This window comes from Tamandua tetradactyla, chromosome 7, assembly GCF_023851605.1.
Source record: "Tamandua tetradactyla isolate mTamTet1 chromosome 7, mTamTet1.pri, whole genome shotgun sequence".
In the NCBI taxonomy this organism is placed as follows: domain Eukaryota; kingdom Metazoa; phylum Chordata; class Mammalia; order Pilosa; family Myrmecophagidae; genus Tamandua; species Tamandua tetradactyla.
In genome coordinates this window covers 2,913,287-2,934,684 of record NC_135333.1, presented here as the reverse complement: position 1 = coordinate 2,934,684, position 21,398 = coordinate 2,913,287, and the positions used below count along the sequence as shown (strand labels likewise).

Below are 21,398 nucleotides of genomic sequence, written 5' to 3'. Positions count from 1 at the left end.
AAGTGATTTGCCCAAACCGACATAAATTGGGCAAGATTTGGGAAGCAAATCAGAGAACTGTGACCTCTTGACTCTCAACTCCCTGTTTTGATCCTTAGGCCATTGTAAATGAGATTCAAGAATGTCTTCCTAGAGTTGACTCTAGGAAAACCTGGTATATCAATTAGTGTTAAATTTGGTAGTGAGTCAGAAAATAACAGTAGCACTCACAAGTTAGAAGAGGATTTCTCTCTCACATACATGAAGTCTAGGAAGGCAGTTCTGCTCATGAGGCTCTCAGGAGCCCATGTTTCTTCCAGCTCCCAGCACCACCAGTTTTAAGTGTTCCAGACAACAGGATGGAGGAAAGGACCAAAAGAATGAAGGCCAAGGGCATACAACAACTTTCTCTTTAAAAGCTTTCTGGAAGCTGCCACAGGACACTTCCACTTCATCCTATTGGCCAGAACTATGTCATAATACTAGCAGCAAGGGGGTCTGGAAAGTGCATTCTAGGCAGCTATGGACCCAAATAGAATTTGTGTGTTCATGGAAGGAGAAAACAGATGTTAAATGGCAACTAGCCATCTCTGCCTCCCTCATCAAGGAGAGGAAGTATCCCTTGATACTAGCCACACCTGACACCTCTTTATGTCCCTAGAGCTCTGAGTGATGACTTGCATCTTGAGACGCTTGATGCACTTTTTTGGACTGAACTAAATTTCCAGGTAGCATGGATTAGGAGTCCAGGCCACAAAGTCTGGATGGCAGAGATGCAGATCCAGGCAAGGGTCTTTGTGAGCTGCTTCAGGCACTGGTGAAAAGAATGGAATTCAATACTGAACCAAGTCTCTGAATCAGGGGCTTCCCATAAACCGTCTTTCTATGAGACAGACATGGACAAATCTGCACCCACCTGATGAGGCAAGCAGATCACCGTGACTGGGAGAGAAGAAAGAAGGAAGGGATGTGATGCCTTCCCTGTGTTTCCCCTCTCTCCAGTTTTTCCAGAGGCCTTGGGGACTCCATGCCTGGACCTGTTTTCTGATGCCCAAATATACTGTTCTGCTATTTTCCTCTGGACTTGCAGCTAATATTCGGCTTCCTCCTCCTTTAAATCCTGGAAATGTACCTCCCAATCCCCTAATTGTTTTCTAAATCAACAATTGATCATCTCATAAACAAATTCAGGATAAAGTGCAAACGGAAGAGGGATTAGGGCCCCAGAACTCTGCCCGGTGACAGCTGGCTTTTGGGAGAACATTGCCAATACTCTGTTAAGAAAGGAGAAAGGGGAGTGATCCCAAAATGAGAGTTGCAAGCGAGGTCTGAGAGGAATAAGGTGCAATTTGACTTTGTTTACCTAGCCTGGTGCTTCTTGGGAGCCGGGCTGCAGACCCATGCATCAGACTCAGCCAGTAAACTAGATAATCACAGATTCCCATGTCCTACCAGAAATTCTGATTCTGAAGGCCTGTATTTAATAAGGTCTTATATTTTCTAATAAGTTTTCTAAGTGATTTTATATATACCAGATATGGGAACAGCTAAGGCATGCTTGTTGTATTCAGTAGAAACCGAATTGTCTTAACTCCAGGTCAGAGATCAGGTGGCACTGAGATTTGTGGACAGATGGGGCCTCATGTGAGGCTGTCCATGCAAGTTTTCTCTAAATATTGCACTCAGTAACACGCTTTAATACCCTTCAGTGAGGGGAAGCTCAGAACGGCCTCTCAGTCTCATGGGATAGTTAGGTAAATGAAGTTTTAGGAGTATTGAATGACTATTAGAATTGAAGAACAGCATTTTAGAGTGAAAGCAATTATTTTCTTCTTTGGCCTAGGTTACCTAATGAACAAAATTGCCCATGAAGCTCTGAATTGCTTCAAGTTTCAGAGTTTAAGTTTCATTCTTTTTATTATTAAAAAAAAATTATTAGATAGGCAAATTAAAAATGAAGAAAAACTTGGAATAATTCCTTTACACAGAAGGATTTTTTTTTAATCTTTTAATAAACTGGGTCAGTGTCCCCACCCTCTATGAATATATTTGAAATCATTTCCTTCCTGAAGACTTGAGATTTTCCCTGGTGCATCCTCCATCTCTCCTCAATTTATTAGCATTTAAAAACCTCTTAGCATTCAAGAAGTCAGCTTTCTGAGTGCCCGGCTTTCCTGCTGCCATTGTTTCTGCCCAGCCCTTTCTGAAAGATGTGCTTATCGCTTACCTTGCAGAATAACAAGTCTGAAAAAGCCAGGCTGATTGGTTTGCCTGCCAGAGTTCCCTTCCTAGAATTTGTTGTCTGATAGAATATGCTGATTTACAATTAAAATGAGAAACCAGGAGAATCCCTGCTGGAGAAGCCAGATACTGTGAATTGATTCAGGGGCGGTTCTACTTTCAGCATGGCTCAGATTATACGCAGTTGATTTCTTTTTCACTATACTCACTGATCAGCTTTATTTAGGACAGCATCCATTTCATTCTGACAGATTCAGGAAGACTTCATATTGTTCATTAACTATGTCTCTGTGACAGAATTTCTACCTGAATCAAGCAGAAATGGGATATGGTCTCCCATTAGGTGGGGAGGCTCTGTTTTCTCCCAGGGAGGGGGAGATGCCCCCACGCCTGTGAGTGGAGGTGACTCCGCGCATCTGAAAGTCAGCGCTGCAAGGTTTCGCCAGACTTAGAGGAGGAAGTTTTAACCTCTAGGATTACTCTGACTTCCTCAGTTGTAGGGTTATTTTATTCCTCCCTAGAAATAAATTCAAAGCTAATTTCTGCCTTTCGATTTTTGTTTGTTATTCCTGTCTATTACATAAGATTAGGACATACTGGGAAAAACTTGAGCAGATGTTTGCTAGATCTAGTTTTGGGGATGATGTTGGGGGAGAAAGAATTTCTTTTTTCCCTTGTTAATTCTCACATGAGAAGCTGGCCTGTTGCTGTAATCACAGGTCCTGGACATCAGCACACTCCTGCTCGTAACCTTGGACTGACTAAACTGCTCACCTCATAGACGCTTTCCACTATTAACCCAGTAAGCAGACAGTAGAAAACTCTCCAGGTTCGAGATTTGTATATTTGAATATTGGACAAGCACTGTGATGGCCAACACAGACTCAGCTGTCTTCTGTCCCTATGACCATACCTCATGCCCGCACCCTTGAGCTCCAGAACTCTCTTGGATGGATGCTGCTGCTGCTGCTGCTGCTGATTCTGCCTGCCTCCTCTGAGCCTAGGGTCATCTTGCTTGTGGTGGAAAAAACTGATAGGCAATAGAGATGTGACAGTTATTGTCTCTTGCACGTGTACCATTTGCCAGGCCCTGTGCTAAGTCCTTCATAGACAATGTTTTAAACCACGATGAGCAGAGGGCATCATCACTGCTTCTGTCTCTCCCTCCTCCCACTTTCAGTTTCCTTCTATCCTTCTCTCTTTCCTTCCCTACTTACATTGAAGGGATTTCTCAAGGCCAGCCATTGTCCCTGGGTGCAGTGCTATGGAGGGTGGGAGAACTACTGAGCTCTAGTTACTATCTGTGGACTTTATTTTTCTTGCTCCCCCACTTTGGGGTCAGCCACACAGCAGAGCCTCATGGAAAAGGCTTCTCAAAGAAGGCAGGCCACAAGCCATCAGCCAAAGGTGCGCCTTCCCAGAGTCCAAGCTGCCCTCAGCCTGACCAGCAGAGAAGGATAAGTCAAGCATTGACAATTGTTTAACCCAAGTCCAGAGAGCACTGCAGTCTGACCTTGACCTGCTGAGACTTCTGAAGTAGCCAGAAACCAGATACCTCAGTAACCACAGACTTTGGTTTCATTTCCCAGCCAAAGAGAGGCACAAGGGTAGGGGTGGCAGCCTCCCTGTGTTTCTCTCTCCCACTTCCTTTCAGAAGGCAAGTCCAACTTCAAGTCCCTATCAACGTGCATTACTTATTGTCTTCTCTTTGGAAAAAAATGTATTTTTATCAACAGAAGAGGCCATCAATTAAGTGTTTGATCCTAACGGCAGCACGCACCGCTGCCTCCTTGCATCAAACACTGAACCCCACTTTGTTGCTCATGATTTCTAGATGAGATGCACAGCCATGTTCCCAGGGCCCGCAGTAGCCTTCAACAGCTCTGAGCACCACACCAGCTTTCAGTTATAATGAACTGTAGTGAATATTGGAAGTAACTCCTCGACCGTGTACTTTGATCTGTTGACTGTTGGTCCTCTATCAGGCTTGGAGTTTCGTTTACTCTGTGGCATTTTACTTTTTGAGGCAAGGTACAAGACTTTTTATAGGATGGCGACATCTGAAAACTGCAAGATGACTCTCAATAAAGTTGTGACTCAAAAAGATAATGCTTGAGGTTGTCATTTTCCCCAATTGGAACTCATAAGTGGGGTGTCTGATTAAGGAGAAAACATGGATTATTTTTGAACCTTTCAGAAATGTCAAATGTCTAGGTTCCCAAGATTATGTATGTATGTACGTTAAAACAATTTTATATAATCAATACTTCCTATAAGACACGGTGTCATTTTGATTTCTTAAATAGCCTTTGGTTGGAGTTCTGATAAAGAGTCTACTGCCAGTCTTTTTCAGCTGGACTCAGGCTAGTCTGACATAAATAGAAACCTGCCGCAATTCCAAGGGTGCTTTTTTTTGTGCTGTAGGACCTCTGTGCTGCTCTCAGAAAAGATAAGGTGGCCCTCATTCTTTATCATCACAAAAATTCTGTTCTGTTACATTCTGTTAGCATTATATTTTTCTCACTTCCCTTTTGCTTACAGCAAACCTTAAGGGAGAACATCTTAGAGTATCTCAAGTGGGCTTTATAAATTAAATCTAGCAGGAAGTACAAATGATACCACATATAGAGATTTCACATCCTATACTTTCCGGAGATTGATTTATTTTCTGAACCATAATAAATAAAAATCTTTTGGCTTGTGAATGGCTGTAAGGGCTTACAATTTTACTTTCTCTCTGCAGAGTATAATATACTACATGGTAACTTCCCCCAAGCTCCTCACTTGGATCAAAAATGAATCACTTCTGAAGTCTCTGCAGCTTTTTGCTAAGTGGCATTACATTGAGCGTGACCTTGCAATGTTCAGCATTAACACCGATGATGACTACGTTCCGTGTCTTCAGGGGATAACCAGAGCTAGCTACTGCAATGTTTATCTAGAATGGATTCAATACTGCGCACAGAAAAGAAAAGAGGTAGGCAAGGGAGGTGGGGATGAGGTATTGAATGCAAATTTAGAAAGCAAACAAAACATTGCAAAGTTCACTTCTTTCTTATACTCCATAATGGATTATAATAAAATTCAGGGGAGAAAAAAATTAATATTTGTATAAATGTTTATTTAACCATTAAGCAAAATTAATGGAGGGATTAATACACATCTCTAAAGAAGTAGCACTGAAGGTATATTTCCCTCTATTCTTCTATGGGTCAGTACAGTTTAAATCTCTAGACTAGCTTTAAATCCCTGAAAACTCTTCATTTAAAATTACATTTTAAGATTGCTGTGAAATTGCATATACGTGCTGAATGTATTCAGGAGAATTTAATGAAACTTTGAATCATGGACATGCAAATTCTACTCAGCAATAAGACGGTCCAAGTTACTTCTGTAGGTAGCTGTTTCTCTTGTGCCATGTTGAAACTGTGCTGAGGACAATTCTGGAGGTGAATCCTGCTTTTTAGAAATGAAACCATGGACAATGACAGCATGCAAAAAGAAGAGGAGGGAGAGGAGAAAAGGGAGAAAAGAAATAGAGTCAGTTTGCTTTACCGTTCATTATTTGCTGGATAAATCAATGGAGAAAGTGGATCCAAGATTAGAAGAAGTACCTCGGCAGTTGGAAAGTATGTGCTCTGTCCCGAAGGGTGTAAGCAAACACTGACACTAGCCCAGGTCCTAAACCTTCTTACAAGTGATCAAAAACAGGGGCCAGAAAAGGCAGGTGGCAGAGCCTGCTTTCTCCAGATAAGCCAAGGAAAGTGTGTGCTGATCATCTTTGCCATGCTTGGACTCTGTTAGTGGTTGGGATATTCAGATAATCTATTAGTATTCTTAGCTGTCACAATTATATCGCCTCTTTTCTCATCTGGTTGATGAAATTCTTTTTCTTTCTTCCTTCTTTCTTTCTTCTTCCCAAAGGATATTTTGACTTTACATTTCTCCCTCCCTTTTAAAAATAAGCTGACTTCGGACAAATTTTTTTTTAATTGTTAATTGTGGACTTACGGTCAAGCCAGAGGGCTCTACATTATAGAGAGAATACAAGACCCTCATTTTGACTTGATTTGTGTATTTCTTCTCTCTCAACTAGATCATGTCTCTCCTCTCCATCAATAGTGTTGAGGTAGGCGTTCCTTTGTCTGCAAGTTCTAATCATCTTCATGAACTGAAGTGCTATATTCAAAATCCTAGGAAATTTAGTCATCTTAGTCCATTTTTTTACTCTAAAGTAGCTCCCGCATTTTAATTTTTCTTCCCCTGCATCCAGCCACAAGAGGAACTGGTACAGAAAACAGAAAGTTCCCCATCCCTGGGATTATTTACTAGGGGACTGGATGATCCTAACAGTTGACCTAAAAAGCCTCCTCTAGTTGTACATTTGTGATGCTGTGTTACTACATATTGGGAGCTGTGGGGAAGTTGAATTGATGGCCTTGCTCTTTCAGCCTTCAAAGAATCTGGACAGCGATGAGGACTCCCCTTTAGTGACTCTGTCCTTTGCCCTGTGCATCCTGGCAAGGAGGGCTCTGGGAACTGCTGCTCACAACATGGCTATAAGGTAAGGGGGAATTGGGCCCGTGGACTCTCTTAGACTGGAACGGGCTCCGACATTTTATTTATTTAATTTTGACAGATTTTATCAATGTTTTACTTTAAGGCTGGACTCTTCATACTTCTTTCAGATAGTTCTTTCCATATAAATCATGTTGGGGCTGCAAAAAGACTTTTGAATCACTGTCATCTTTTGGAGTATTAGCTTTGGGAATGTCAAGACCCAGAAGTTCTGGGTGTTGGGTCTTCTCCACTACAATGGTCCTTGCAGATTTGCTGGGAAGATCAAATGAAACCACACAGAACGAACTGCTTAGCCTGGCACCCAGCCAAACTGATGCTCAGTAAATGTTAATTTCCTTCTCCTGTTTTGCTTCCCAGTGAAAATTCTTACCTCTGTGCTTTAGTATGGAACCTACTTTGTCCTGTCTCTGTGGGATTTCAGTTAATTGGATAATCCTTTCTTCTGTTTTTTTTTTCATACTCTTTTTCTGCTAAATCGACGTCTCTGCATATAAATAGTCCAAGTCTCTCTGATAAAAGAACAATAACTAAATGAAGTTCTCTCCTGATCCTTTGGCACCTTCTGTCACTCAGGTGGCCTCTTTCATTCACAAATGAACTTCTGAAGGAGTAGGCTGTGCTCCTGGACTCCAGTGCCTTAAGGCCAGTCTGCCCGTGCAACCAGCCCTCCAGTGAAACTGCTCTTTTTCACGTCACCAGACACCTTCTAATCACCAACATTAGTGGTCATGTCACAGGCTTCTCCTCTTCCTTTGGCATTTGCTGACCAGTGGTCCTGAAGGCTGCCTGCCCGGTAAATCACCTGGGGTAGTTATTTCAGCCCCAGCTGCACATTAACATCTCCAGAGAGGCTGAGCCATACTGTACTCCAAACCACTTACCTGGGGATCTCTGTGGGTGGGACCAGACATCAGTAGTTTTTAGTTTCTCAAGTAATTTCACTATGCAGCCAAGGTTGAGAATCACACAGAACTAAAGAATTAAAAAAAAAAAGTGGATGGCTAAAGCCCCACTGCATGATCAAAATCAGAATCTCTAGGAATCCTATTTAATCTCCTCTCCCTGGTTTCTCCTCTACTTAAACTTGAACTATCTTCAGTATTCCTGTATTATATTTGTGATATGGTGCTCTGAGAAAAGGGATTTCTTGATATTTGATTTGAGTGAGTTTTGTGTCAGGTTAGATTAGAAGCTTGTTAAGGGCAAAAAACATGCTATTGTTTTTTGTTTTTAATTTATTTAATTAATTAATTTATTTTTTGCATGGGCAGGAACCGGGAATCAAAGCCCGGTCTCCAGCATGGCAGGTGAGAACTCTGCCCCTGCGCCACCATCACCCCATGCTACTGTTTTAAAAATCCCCACCACCCCAGGCCATCAGGTAAAGCAACCAGAGAGAATTGTTGATTGGGTTTCCTAAATGCCCCTTCTGATGGGGATGGCTGTGAGTCATTAGTGTTGGCAAGTTGTTGAAAGGTATCATAAATTATGTGTTGTGAATTGATAAAGAGTGCAGTGTTGTGGTTCTTTTCATTTCTCTCTGGAGGCATGAGGATAGTCACTAGGAGGAAAGGTATGAACTGAAGATAATTAGAATTTGTGACATCAGCTACTCTTTCAACTCCCACGCCTCAGAATTTATGGTTTTCTTCATAGGTGAGAAACACCAAATAGCTAACTGCTCTGGAGAGATGCGGGCTGTCTCCCAAGCCTCTCTCTGAGTCTCTCTGACTCAGCCTCATACTAGAGACTGACAGTTCTCTTTTGGTCATCTGGGATGAAGTATGATTGTTTAAAAGTCTAGCAGACGTCTCCTGTGGGTTTTGTAAATCAGTAAGATGTGTGCTCCTATTTAATACATAAAGAAGGGCTTTATGGGCTTTTGAACTTGAAATAGCAAAGTGGGTCTCCTGGTAGTCATAGCATTTAGGTAGATGGTTAAACCAATGTAACAAGGACTTTTGTTTGATCAATTTGACATTCTTTATACATTCCAATTTTTCTTTTAAAATTTCAAATGATCGCATACTCAAGTACTTACTCTTCGTATCTCAGATACTTTCAGATTTCTTCAGTTTTTTGTGTGATTTGTTTGAGTATTCCTGATCCAAGCTTTTCTTACTTGGTTTTTTTTTTTTTTCCTCTCTCTCTTAGATTAAGCAGCATATTTACCAATCATTTTTTTGAAAATCTTGTTTTCAAAATCTTGACGGGATTTTCTTTGTTTTTGAGTTTCTCATACTGAAAATGTCAGCTCTTCTTGTTTTAAACCTAGTGATGAGATAAATCTGCGAATAATCCTCTTGGCATTCTAGGGAAAATTTGATTATCAGGGACTAGTTTTGTTTATTGAGCAAGCGAAAATCCTACAACATGTTTTCATTTCAATCATTGTCTTACAAAAGGTAACTTATTTCACATGCTGCCTAGGCCAGCAGTTCAGGGTCTGCAGTCCATGCTGTGGGAAGCAGGATGGATACCGTGTGAGGAAGAGATAAGAACCTGATGGGTCCCACCTCGGCTTCAACCAAAGCAGCTGTGCTTTTTGTTTTATATGTTAGGGTCCGATAAATGATTTGCTTGGGAAAAAAAATTATATGAGAGCTCAAAAAAATATAAAAAATGATTTTTATAGATACAGTCAAATTGCTCCCCTAAAAGGCTGTACCAATTTGTCCTCTTACTAAGAATGTTTTGCTATATCCTCACTAATACTAGACATTCAATCTTTTAAAACTTTTCTGGTATTGTAGGTAAAAAGTTGCATCTCATTCTTATATGAATCTTTATTTCTGTTATTAATAGTGAGGATGAAGATCTTTTTACAAGTTCATTGCCCATTTATATTTTTTCTGTGAATTGCCCATTTATATGCTTTACCCATTTTATTAGGTTTTACTGATTTTTAGGGACTAATTACCAAGCACCTTATTATATCTGTAACAAATATTTCCAATCAAGCTTCACTTGTCTTTTATTTTTATTTATGACATCTTTTAAAAAATTTATTTCATGATTTCTGTATTTTGTGTCTTTCATAAGAAATATTTTTACAACTCCAGAATGCAAAAATTATAGCTTCTGTTTTCCTTTGGCTCTTCTATAGCTTTATTTTTTGCATTTAGTTTTTGAATCCTATCAAGTCTGGAATTTTGTTTTGCCTTCCTTATTAGCTATGAGTTAACTGCTTCTAGAGAACATGAGATTCCTGGGTCAGAAACAAAGAACTTTATTATTCACAGCACAGCAAGCAGGATGAACATCAGTGTATTTCTATTGATTCCCCTTGCCTCCAGTTTCAATAGGAGTGAAGTGGAGGGCCCCAGTGATACCTGAACATGCAGTGGGTTGAATTACAGTAGGAGAACGCTGAGCATAGTGGATCTGCCATTTTATAGCACAGGGAGACATGACCTCATCCCTCAAAGTTGGTCACTACAAACACAGCCCAGATAAGTTATCTGAGCCTTGCATTCTTGGCACACCCAACAAGGTGTGTAAGAGTAGGAGACCCATGGATTACTGCCTCCCAATGAATTCATCTGGAACAGTTTTGTATATGATGTGAGATAGGGATCCATACATTTTCCCAAGCAGATAGTCCTAACACTACTTGCTAAGTAGTTCATCATTAGTTAGTTAAATCACCACTGACTTGAAATAATACATTGATTATATAATAAATTCTCATATATAATGGGTGTGCTTCTTGATTTGCATTTCTATTAAAATGATCTATTTGTCTATTCCTACAATAACATCATACTTGGTTTACTAAGATGATATATTGCTTTCATATCTGATAAGCCATGTCATCTGTCTTGCTTTTTATTCTTCCTCATTTGCCTAGCACATGAAATTTAGCATCAAAATTCTCCAAAAACATGGTTGGAATTTTGACTGAGATTGTATTACATTTACAGATTAATTTGAGAAAAACTAAGCACCATTCAATAACAGAGGTTATTTTTGGGGTGCACGGTCTGGGAATTGAACCCAGATCTCCCGCATGAAAGGCGAGCATTCTACCACTGAGCCACCTGTGCACCCTCAATAACAAAGTTTAGCTTTCTAATAATTCAGGTTTAAAAAAAATGTCCTTTGTAAAGTTTTATCATTTACTTCATTGAGGGGTTGAACTTTCTTATTGGATTTATTTCCAAGTATGCTTATAGTTTTATTGTGAATGTGAATAGAATTTCTGTCCTGTCACCTTTTCTAATCGGCTACTGATACTATTTGGGAAAGTCATTCATGTTTTTTAAAATATATACAATGATCTTATTCTGGACATCCCTAATGAACTCTGTTATTAAGATAATAATATTTCAGTTTATTCTCTTTGATTTTCTAGGTGGAAAAACATTTATATATAAATATATATTTACAATAATGAACAGTTTTAATTTTTGCTTTTCAGTATTTTTCACTCAATTCTTTTTCTTATTACATTGTCTATGACATCCAATACACTGCTAAACAGTAGCAAGTGGGTATCTGTATTAGTTGGGCATCTGTATTATTTTCATATTGCTGCTGTACGAATTGCCAGAAACTTAGTATCTTAAAATAACACATATTTCTTATCATCAAGTGTTGGAGGTCAGAAGCCCAAAATAGATTTCAGTAGGCTAAAATCTAAGTGTCAGCACAGCTGCATTCCTTCTGGAGGTTTTAGGGGAGAATCTGTTCCCTTGCCTTTTTCTGCATTTGGAAGCTGCCTTCATTCCATGTCTCCTTGTCCCCTCCTCCATCTTCAAAGTCTGCAGTGTAGCATCTCCAAATCTCTCTCTGACCCTGACACCACCGCTAACACCTCCTCTTTCATCTTTAAGAACACTTTAAGAATAGACCCTTCCAATATCAAAAATTTAGAATTGCCATAGCCCGAACAACCCCAGTGTGAGGTATGGAAAGACAAAAGGTGATGGTAGAATTATACATAGAAGAGAAGACTTAACAAATGAGTATGAATGCTGAATCATTAAATTGATATCTCTTTTAGTCTCCAGTATTTTAGAGCGGTTAGAAGCAAAATTGTGAAATTGTAACCCATGTCAAAGCCTGAAATATGTTCTACAGCTAATTGTGGTGCCGCACTTGGAAATTTATAGCTTTTTTTTGTATATATGTTATTGTTCACAAAAAAAGAAAAAAAAGCCGATTGTGATGATAAAAAGTATTTAAGCCCTCTAGCCTCCTATATTCTGGAGAAGCTAGAAGGAAAAATACAGGAGGATCGCATGGTAGCCCATGACAAACTCTGGTATCTTTCTTGTAACCACTTTTTGAAGAGTGCTTTGAAAACTATTGCTTTTTCATTTCTTTGCTTTGTGTATATGTTATACTATATAATAAAAAAAAATTTTTTTTTTTAAAAAGAACACTTAAAATGAATCTGTAATAATTTTCCTTTATCAAGATCCTTAATTTCACCACATCTGCAGAGTTGCAGAGTCTCTTTTGCTTTGTAAGGTGACATGTTCCCAGGTTCCCAGGACTAGGACATGGATATCTTTGGGGGATCATTACTCTGCCTACCACAGTGTCCTTGCCTTATTCCAGACATTAAAGGGAATGAGTCTTATATTTTAGCATTAAGGATGTAGTTTAGTTCAGCTTCTTAACCATTTTTTTTTAAATCAAGTCAGGAAGCTTTCCTCTATTCCTGGCTTGCTAAAGATTTTATCCTAAAAGGATGGTTCAATTTTTTTTCAAATTCTTTTTTTCCACACATGTAAATGGTATCATTCTCCTTTTATCTATTAATATAAATGGATTACATTAATAGATTTCCTCATATTGAAACATTCTTGCATTTCTGAGATAAGCTCTACTTGGTCATGATATATTATTCTTTTATACAATGCTGCTTCAATTTGCTAGTATTTTATTTAGTATAATTTAGCATAATTATACTATGTTCAAAGTTAAAAGTGACTCATAATGTTTCTCTGTGTGTGTACATGCTCTATCCTTATATAATTTTAAAATCAGGACTATCCTTAGGTGTCTTTATGAGCCCCCCAAATTCATTTTCATATACCTAATTTTAAAGAGTTAGGCAATTTTTGAACACTGATTCCCTAGTTAAGGCTTATGCAGTCGACTGGCATAAACTTCAAGCTCTGCATCATTTGTTTGATTTGCTGGGAAAATGCTTTGACTTTGCATCAGTTACATAACTTTGTTGGACCATCCTCAAGAAAGCAAACATATGCATACAAAATCAGGGAGGATGAGTACATTGAAACCATCTTAAATGATAAGTAAGAAAAAGAGGACAATTATATAAAATGTTTTAAAATAAAATGTTGATAGGTTATGGAGGTGAAGTGGACTAATACGGAAATGACAAGTAAATGCTGGTGGATTTTTTAAGTTGGAGTTTGGGGCATATCTTTTTTGGAGACATGGGTCTCCCTCTGAAGACAGCCATGTAAGTGTAAAGTGATGATTTTTAAAGGAAGTCGGAATAGTTTCACTAACCCCAGAGGCTAAAAGATTGCTTGATTACAGTCTTCAAGTACGGGAAAGAGCATAAGGAGGTGGATACTAGTAAATGCTTCATTTATGGAGACAAAAGATCAGGAAAGAATAGCTGTATTTTACAGTACTAAAACTGGTTTCCTCAAAGATCACAATTTATTGCCTCTTTGAGTTGACTAGGCTTCCAAAAAGATGGAAAATTTGAAGAGAAAGTTGACCTTGAAAAATTATAGAAAAAGCAAGCCAGCTCTAGACATGTTAGCCAAACCCATATGCTGGCGGCTTGTAGTCCTGACATGCCATCTGGTGGCCAGAGGTCACGCTGTGGGTCACATCTACCATCTACCAACTCCTTTCACTCCTCACCGTGGACTAAGGAAAATACAGCTTTTCTGAAATCCATGAAAACATTTTGGCTTCTCCTCCCAGGATTTAATTGGAGATGAGGCCCAACCTTGGAGCAGAAGTAATACAGGGCCATCTTGCAGATGAAATTAGGGCCTATTTGGCAGATTGGGGATAGAAACTCAGAAATCAAATTCTAGAAGAGAAATAAACAAAGTAAATAGCATGAAAGATTCGGACCTGAGAGATTAAAATCAGGTCATCAGGCTAAAGTCATAAACTTTAGCATGGGGGAAATATCTAAGTTTAAAGCATAGAATAAAATTCCCAGCCTAGAAAGGGGAGCAAGTGCTTCTGGGACCTTAAATTCTAACTCCAAATGGGAAATTCTCCTCCTACCCTGGCTGGAGACTTACACGTTACACCCCACGTTCCTGACTTTCTTACTTCTCTGAGATGTCTTGACATCTTTAAGAAACATCCAGGTGCTCTGGTCCAGTGAGTCCCAAATCTCATTGTTCTTCAAAATCACCTGTGGAGCTTGATCATAATACAGACCTCTAATACATATCCCAAATTGCCGACTTAAAATCTCTGGGTCTTGGGTCTGGAAATCTGTTTTTGATTTTGAACAAGCTGCCTAGATGATTGATTCTTCTGCAGCCAGCCTGACACTGGTCCTCAGACTTGCCTTAGGAAATATTTTGCACTAGACAATAATAGCTTAATCCCACTGATGCAGAAGCTCAGAGCATAAAACTCTTGGGTATTAAAATACCATAGGTTAAACACGTTTGAAAAAAAAGGTCTTCATCTAATCTTGCCCTTTAGTTATTTTTAGTTTGGGGGTTATTATTTCACACTTAATTTATTTGGGATTTATTTGAACCAGTACCACTGAAATTCTTTATGATTTCTTTCCAATGATTATATGAGGTTCAATATAAACATCCTTACTCCATATTCGAAGCCCACATTGCCGGAGTATGCCAGTCCAGCAGCGACTCTAAGAATTGTAATAACATTTATGTGATTGCTATGGGCCAGATGCAGTGCTAAGTGCTTTACCTAAGTCCACACATTTTATCATCTAAACAGCCCAATGAGGTAGGTATTATTATTGGCTCAATTTTACAGCTGGAAAGCGTGAAGCATAGAGTGGTGATTTGTACAGTGTTTTACAGTGGCAAAGATGAAATTCACACTAGAGTACTGGCTCTTAAACCCCAAGCCGTGCTCCATAATACTTTCCAGAAGTTCATCTCCATCTGCTCTGTAGAAATTTTTTTAATTGCCCCTAGAGTGTTGTCTGAGGCCTATTGGCTACTCCAGGGCACCAACCACATCCTCCACCCCTACTTATGCTTCCTTCATTGAAGCATCCTGTGCTGGAGCTATGTGGCTGAAAGTACAGGTGCTGCTGCAAGGTGGCGACCGATGCTCAGTGTGGTCTGGGCTCAGGGACACTTCAGGCTCCGGCACATTCGTGGCTGCTGGCTGACTTCTCACCCTGACTTGCTGGCCTAATCCCCTTTCCTGGGAAGTTGCCGTCACCCCTATTATCCGTGCCCTCCCTCTCTTGCTTAGTGTACTTATGATGATCACCATCTCTGTCTTTCAGGGCTTAGGCATTAGTCCCAGAGGCTTGGGCCAGAGGACAAAATGAATGCTGGACCCTGGGGTGTATTCAGAATTGGCCTTTGGACACCTGTCCATTGTCCTCAAACCAAATTTGCATACTCACCAAGCTTCCACATATCCCTGGACATACTTGATCCTAAAGATGAACAAAGTGTGGGTTCAAACTGGGCCTCTACTATATACAAAAAGAAATAATGAAAATGAGGACAAGAGACTGGCCCAAATGCCCACAAGTATCAGAGCCAAGATCAAGCTTAGATCTGGAGCTTCTGGAGCTATTCCTCCAGCTCAGGTGGCCCACGTGCTGTCTCTCAATGTGGTGCCTGAACTCTAAAATGAAGTAAACACTTTGGAGCAACTTGAGAGATATCATTCCTTTCCTTTCCAAGTGCTCTTTACCAGGTAGGAGGAAGCTGGAGTCCAAACTAGGGGTTGGCTTCATTTTGGAGCCAATAGAGTAATTTTCTAGATCAAGATTGCGTGAAAAATATATTAATACACTATCAATTCAAGATGTATCACATGATATGTACACCAATTTAAGTTGTAAAATTGCTGAAGACCAGTTTGAGGAATGTGAGGTCAATTTTAACCCAAGAACTGCATTCCAGTAGTATTTTAACTCTTACGTTTCAAGCTTAAGCCTTTGAAGAGATTGGGTCATTCCAGTGTAAACTCAGAGCTGGCTTTTCAGATGATGACTCCAGTTTCCTAGAGAGGTAGGGAGCCTGGAGGGAGCCACGGATTTACTCTTTTGGCTTCTTCAGTGTGGCATGAAATACTAAATATTTGTTTTTACTCATCTCATCCTCTTTCTCAGCTTTTTCTGGTCTGTTTCCTCTTATATGAAATGGTTATAATCATATATCTTGTACAGGAACTGTGAGAATTAGATAAGATCATGGGATGGTAAACGCTTTGCAATCCACAAATCGCCAGAAAAATGTCAGGTACTATCCTCGTCCTGCCTCACTCTTAGTACTCAGAAGTGGTGCTAACCATCTGGGCCATTGTTTTGTTTGGGAAACTGAGCGTGTAGGTGGCAGTCATGGAATTAATCAGGAAATGAGTGCATGGTCGCTGGGTTCTGCAGAGGGGAATGAAGCAAATGTGAAGAGAGCCAGGCTGTGGTCTCAGAAGTGAAGATGCTGTCTGAAACTGGGAGGGAGGTTTAGATGGATGTATGCATACTCTTTCAGAATCTCCTTCACTCATCAGTCCACAGAGTGAAGCCCAGCCTGCAAATCACATTTAATTGTTTGTATATGCTTGAAAATCTCCCCATTTGTAGTAATGCACTCCAGCAGAAGGCTCTTCACCATGCCAGTCAGCAAACACATAGTGCATGAGCCTGTTTGGAAATTAACTAAAGGGAACAAACTAATAGGGTACCCATTGTCAGTCCTGCAGAAACTATCCTAGCATTCAAGTTGTTTCCCTCTGAATCCTGAGTCATTAAAATAAGGATCCAAGATAATGACTCCATTGTCCCAATGAGCTCTTCCTCCTTCAGTGATACTCCTTATTCCTCTAAAAGCAGGGTTTCTGTGGTGGCACTGCTGACATTTTGAGCTGGATAGTTTTTTGTTGTGAGGGGCCGTCCTGTGCATTGTCACAGCATCCCTGCCTGGCCTCTACCCACTAGATACTAGTAGCAAACCCCCTCCCTCAGTTTTGACATCTGAAAATGTCTCCAGACATTGCCAAATGTCTTGAGGGAAGCAAAATCACCAGCAGGTGATAACCACTGTGTAAGAGGGTGGCTGAGTTGGCCAGTGATTTTCAACAAAAGTGGGCTAAGAGGACCATGAGCAACCTCTGGCTAGAATGGAGCGGTGGGATGTCCTCTGGGAATAAAGAAAGCTGTACTATAAGGAAGTGAAAACAAACTTTCCTTGAGCAAACTATTCCCAAATTGCCTTGCCATGAGAGGTGAGGACACAGAAATGAGCAGGATCTGTTAAAGCATAAGCCTTGAGCAAACCTCAGGTTGATTTGATAATGAGTAGCTCTGCGAGCAACAGCCATAGCAGAGTCCAGAGAACAGCCATTTTCAGGAAGGATGTCAACAACTGTGCTTCAATACTCAACTCCAGCCTCTCATCTGTACTCATCACCATTGATTATGCCACCTTTAATAGGAAGCAGGGTCAGGAACTCGAAAGACAAGAAAAGGAGTCAGTATAATCAGAAGGTCATAGAAACCAGGCTGTATGATGGTCTGTCTCTGCTGGAGGCACAGGGTCATTTTGAGCCTCCTTTCCAACCTACACATGCATACACATATACACATGCACAGAGTCTTACAGTAACCTTGTCCCTGATGGGACAAGGCCATTACTCAGGTCCTGACAGTATGAAATGAGAATGGATCCTTGCAAAAGTGCAGCAAAGTGATAACAAGGAAAAGGTACAAACGTGATCCCTTTTAATGGATTCAGTGGGAACAGTCTGATCAATTTATACCTAGGTTGAGCAGTGTAGAAGTAAAGCACAAACAATAACATGCCAGCTTTTTCCAATTAAAAAGAAAATGCACTCAAGTATGCACTCAAGTATCAGCCACTCATCATCATCTTAGGGAATAATATTTTTTAGTGCTGTTTTTATTTATTAAAATTTTGAGCACCTATGTGGTGCCATGTAAGCAATTGCTTATCTCTGTGCCTCAGCCTTTGGTTCTCTACTTGTCCACATGCTTCACTGACTTGTATTTCCACATGGGTCGGGTTTGTTCTGGTGTCTGCTTGCCCTGGGCTTCCTCTTACATAATTCCACACAACTGGACCAGGGTGTTCCTGCACTGCTGACGGCCTCACTGACAAACCCCAGGATGACTCGGCCTAGGAACATCCTCCAGGATGGGGGGTGGAGGGCAAAAGGGGGAGAGGAGGGGGAGGGGTAGTGACTATTTAGTCTGCAGGAAGAGGCCAACCTGGATTGACTGTGATGGAACACTATTTTCCAGCAAATAAAAGTCCAGCCCCAGCTGTTGACCCGGAGGTAGGGACTTGTCATTTCTCAGCAGAGTCTTAAAGCAACAGAATGCTATGAAGTTCCAACTCAGAAATGTGCTGCAGGTGTCCAGAGACCTCTGCTCCCCTGGTAGCTCCCAGCTTGTCCTTCTCATCCCCCCTGCTTTCTTCCGGAAACAATTTAACCAGCTCAGTTCATTCTCCTGAGGAAAGAAGGCAGTTAACGAAACACCCTACTTTTAGGATGCTTTTATCCGTGAGGTGCAAGTCAGTCTTTGTTTTCTACATTGAGAATCATTTTAATGGAACAGCATTAAGCACCACAGAGTGTCATTTTCTCTGAAAACAGAAAAAACTTCAAGTAAAACATCTGCTGTTGGGGGCATGGGAACTCAAGCATATTAGTGAGGTTCCTGTGGAAATTTGGTTTTCTCTACTGATAAATATGCAGCCTATGGTTGCCTTGCATATGCAGCTGAGCAAACAATAGATGAGCACCTTGAACTGCGGCTGTGGGGTTCCCGGGCGGGCTCCTTGATCTTCATGGCCACCATCCCCATCCCTGCCACGGGAGGAGGGTTTTTTCTCCTGTGTATGTGCAGGGCCACCCTGAGCAAGCAGAGCAGCATTCCTCATCCGTTCCGGAAATGTCTCCCACCCCTTCTTTGGGGTTTAGCGCTCCCATTTCAGTACTTAGTGCTTATCTGATACATGGAAGTATGTTCAAATGCTTTCAGTTGAGAGCAGAGAGTACCCATTACTCATGTTTTAAAACCTCCACTCCGCATCAGCTCTACTCCAGCCTGGCTCTGCTGGCTCTTAACTCTTCCTTGGTGTCCCATAAGCAGTCACTCAAGCTCACCGCCCCACCCAGGAAGCTTTTGTTCTATGAGGGAGAGCCACTTCAGGAAAACTGCCTCCAGGGTCTTTCTGTGAGGTTCGGAGCTTCACTGGGCTACAGCACCCTGAGTCCTGCCTGACCAGGGCCTGGCTGATTTCTGGCTCCAGTTTCCCACAGTCTGCTCTGACGCAAAGCCTCTGCATCTCTCTCAAGGGAGTTCTAGAAGGAAATTAATGATACTGGTACATTTTACAACTAAATGCTAAAATAGCAATCAGTGGAACTATTTCCCTGATGTGCAGGTCTATTGTGTTGAATCAGAAGTCTTGCTCAGTGAGCCAAGTCATTAAATCCTTGCAAGCCAGCCATCCTCAGAGATTCTCCTTCACATACATTTTTTTCCTCCTACATTCTGGCCCTGTTCAGGCCTATCAGGAATGCTGTTTTTGTGGCTGTCACAAGACGTTAGAGGCCAGGGTTGCTAGAGGTGGGTGCAATAGAGTATAGTAATAGGAATAAAGGACAAGAGAAAAGGAGGAACAGTTCTTCCTCTCCTCAAAATGCAGAATAAGTAGCATTCCTAGATACTCCCCTTGTTCATCAAAATTTACAGGCCCACACCCTGAGAGACTTCCCTTGAGTGAAACTCATGTTCTCTAACCAGGCAATACTCAATTGCCTTTATGAAATGGGAGCAAAGGAGGAAATATCTAGAAGCATAAAAAGCCAGATAATCCTGAAAGAATCTTGAGTCATTCATTTTAACCTTCACTATTACGCCTCTTCCGCCAATCATTAAAAAATGGGTAGAGTTGGGGAATGGATGCTCTATGAGAGTCTAAATGATGAGTTTGAGGTTTCATTTGGATTTACTTTTTCTCTCCATACAGATGTAGAATCCAAGTTTTATTATGTGTAACACAGACCAAAAATCATAGCCAGAAATCAAAGAAGAAAAATAAAGGCCCCTGGATTATTCCATAGTTGACATCAACAGTCCTGACAAATGGAGAGCTGGTAGTATTATTGGAATAAATCAGCCTGTTTTCTTAGCAGTCTAAATTTGAGTGTGCACACATTATACCCGTTCTGACCAGGATCTCTGAAATCACCAAAATCAAGTACTTCTGTGGCTCCTAAAATTATTGAAAATGACTTCCACACCCTGACACGAAGACTTATGTTATAAGGGCAGAAATGAGGACTGTAGGGTAGTCGCCACCTTCCTACTGGATTAAAGATAAGATAATTTTTGAAGTGGACATATGGAATACTCAAACGTTGCTCAGAATGACAGGATTCTGAACATTTTTCAGCGTGAATTGACAGTAATTAAGCATTTTTTTTTTATAGCCTGGACTCTTTCTTGTATGGTCTTCATGCCCTCTTCAAAGGTGACTTTAGAATAGCAACCCAAGATGAGTGGGTATTTGCTGACATGGATCTACTGCATAAAGTTGTTGCTCCTGCTATCAGGATGTCACTGAAGCTTCACCAGGTAAAGAAAAGGAAAAAATATATATCTTTGTCACCTTTCTCTGAAAGTGATTTGTTAGTGGGTTTGTTACTTAGGTAAGTGAGCACTGAGTCATCTGGAGATTCCTGACATTGGCCCGTGGTGATCTGTCCTCAAGAACTACTAGCAGATGGTAGTTATTCAGGGAGGAGTGAGGGAAGAGGATGTTGGCCAGAGAAAAATGGCATATCACAAGTGCTCAGACTTGATCTAGAACTCATGAGAAACCCTAGCCAGGAAGCTCTTTCGCTAGGCACACCACAACCCCGTTAGGCGAATGCAGTGAGGAGGTGTGCCCTGTATCCTGTGCAGGATTAAGAAGACAATCAGGGGAGGGAGTAAAGACATGGAAGTGAACCTAGCTTTGGAGGTCACTGTCCAAGTCACTGTCTGTGCCCCCCTCCCCCCGAGGACCAGCTCTTCTGATCCTCACCAAGCCCACAAATGGACTTCCTTTCACCAGGACCAGTTCACTTGCCCTGATGAGTATGAAGACCCAGCGGTCCTCTATGAGGCCATCCAGTCCTTTGAGAAAAAGGTGGTGATCTGCCACGAGGGCGACCCCACCTGGAGGAACGCCGTGTTGTCTAACAAGGAGGAGCTGCTGACCTTGAGGCACGTCGTGGACGAGGGCGCTGATGAGTACAAGGTCATCATGCTCCACAGAAGCTTCCTGAGCTTCAAGGTGATCAAGGTACGGTAGCCACACTTTCTGGATTTCTCTTTGGAGTGAGTCTCTTGTTTGGGGGTGTAACAGAAAAGGAATAGAACGGTGGTTGGCGTGAACATG

General features: G+C 41.0%; 1 protein-coding gene across 4 annotated transcripts in view; it reads left to right on the top strand.

Moving 5' to 3' along the window:
• The window catches only part of PCNX2 (pecanex 2), a 460,152-nt gene that overhangs the window by 426,083 nt on the left and 12,671 nt on the right, over window positions 1–21,398 (top strand). For all 4 annotated transcript variants that reach the window (XM_077168355.1, XM_077168358.1, XM_077168357.1 and 1 more), the window contains 4 exons: window positions 4,964–5,197; window positions 6,672–6,784; window positions 20,446–20,590; window positions 21,072–21,302. In XM_077168355.1, the coding sequence (XP_077024470.1) occupies window positions 4,964–5,197; window positions 6,672–6,784; window positions 20,446–20,590; window positions 21,072–21,302 (723 nt within the window). The remainder of the gene's footprint in view (window positions 1–4,963; window positions 5,198–6,671; window positions 6,785–20,445; window positions 20,591–21,071; window positions 21,303–21,398) is intronic.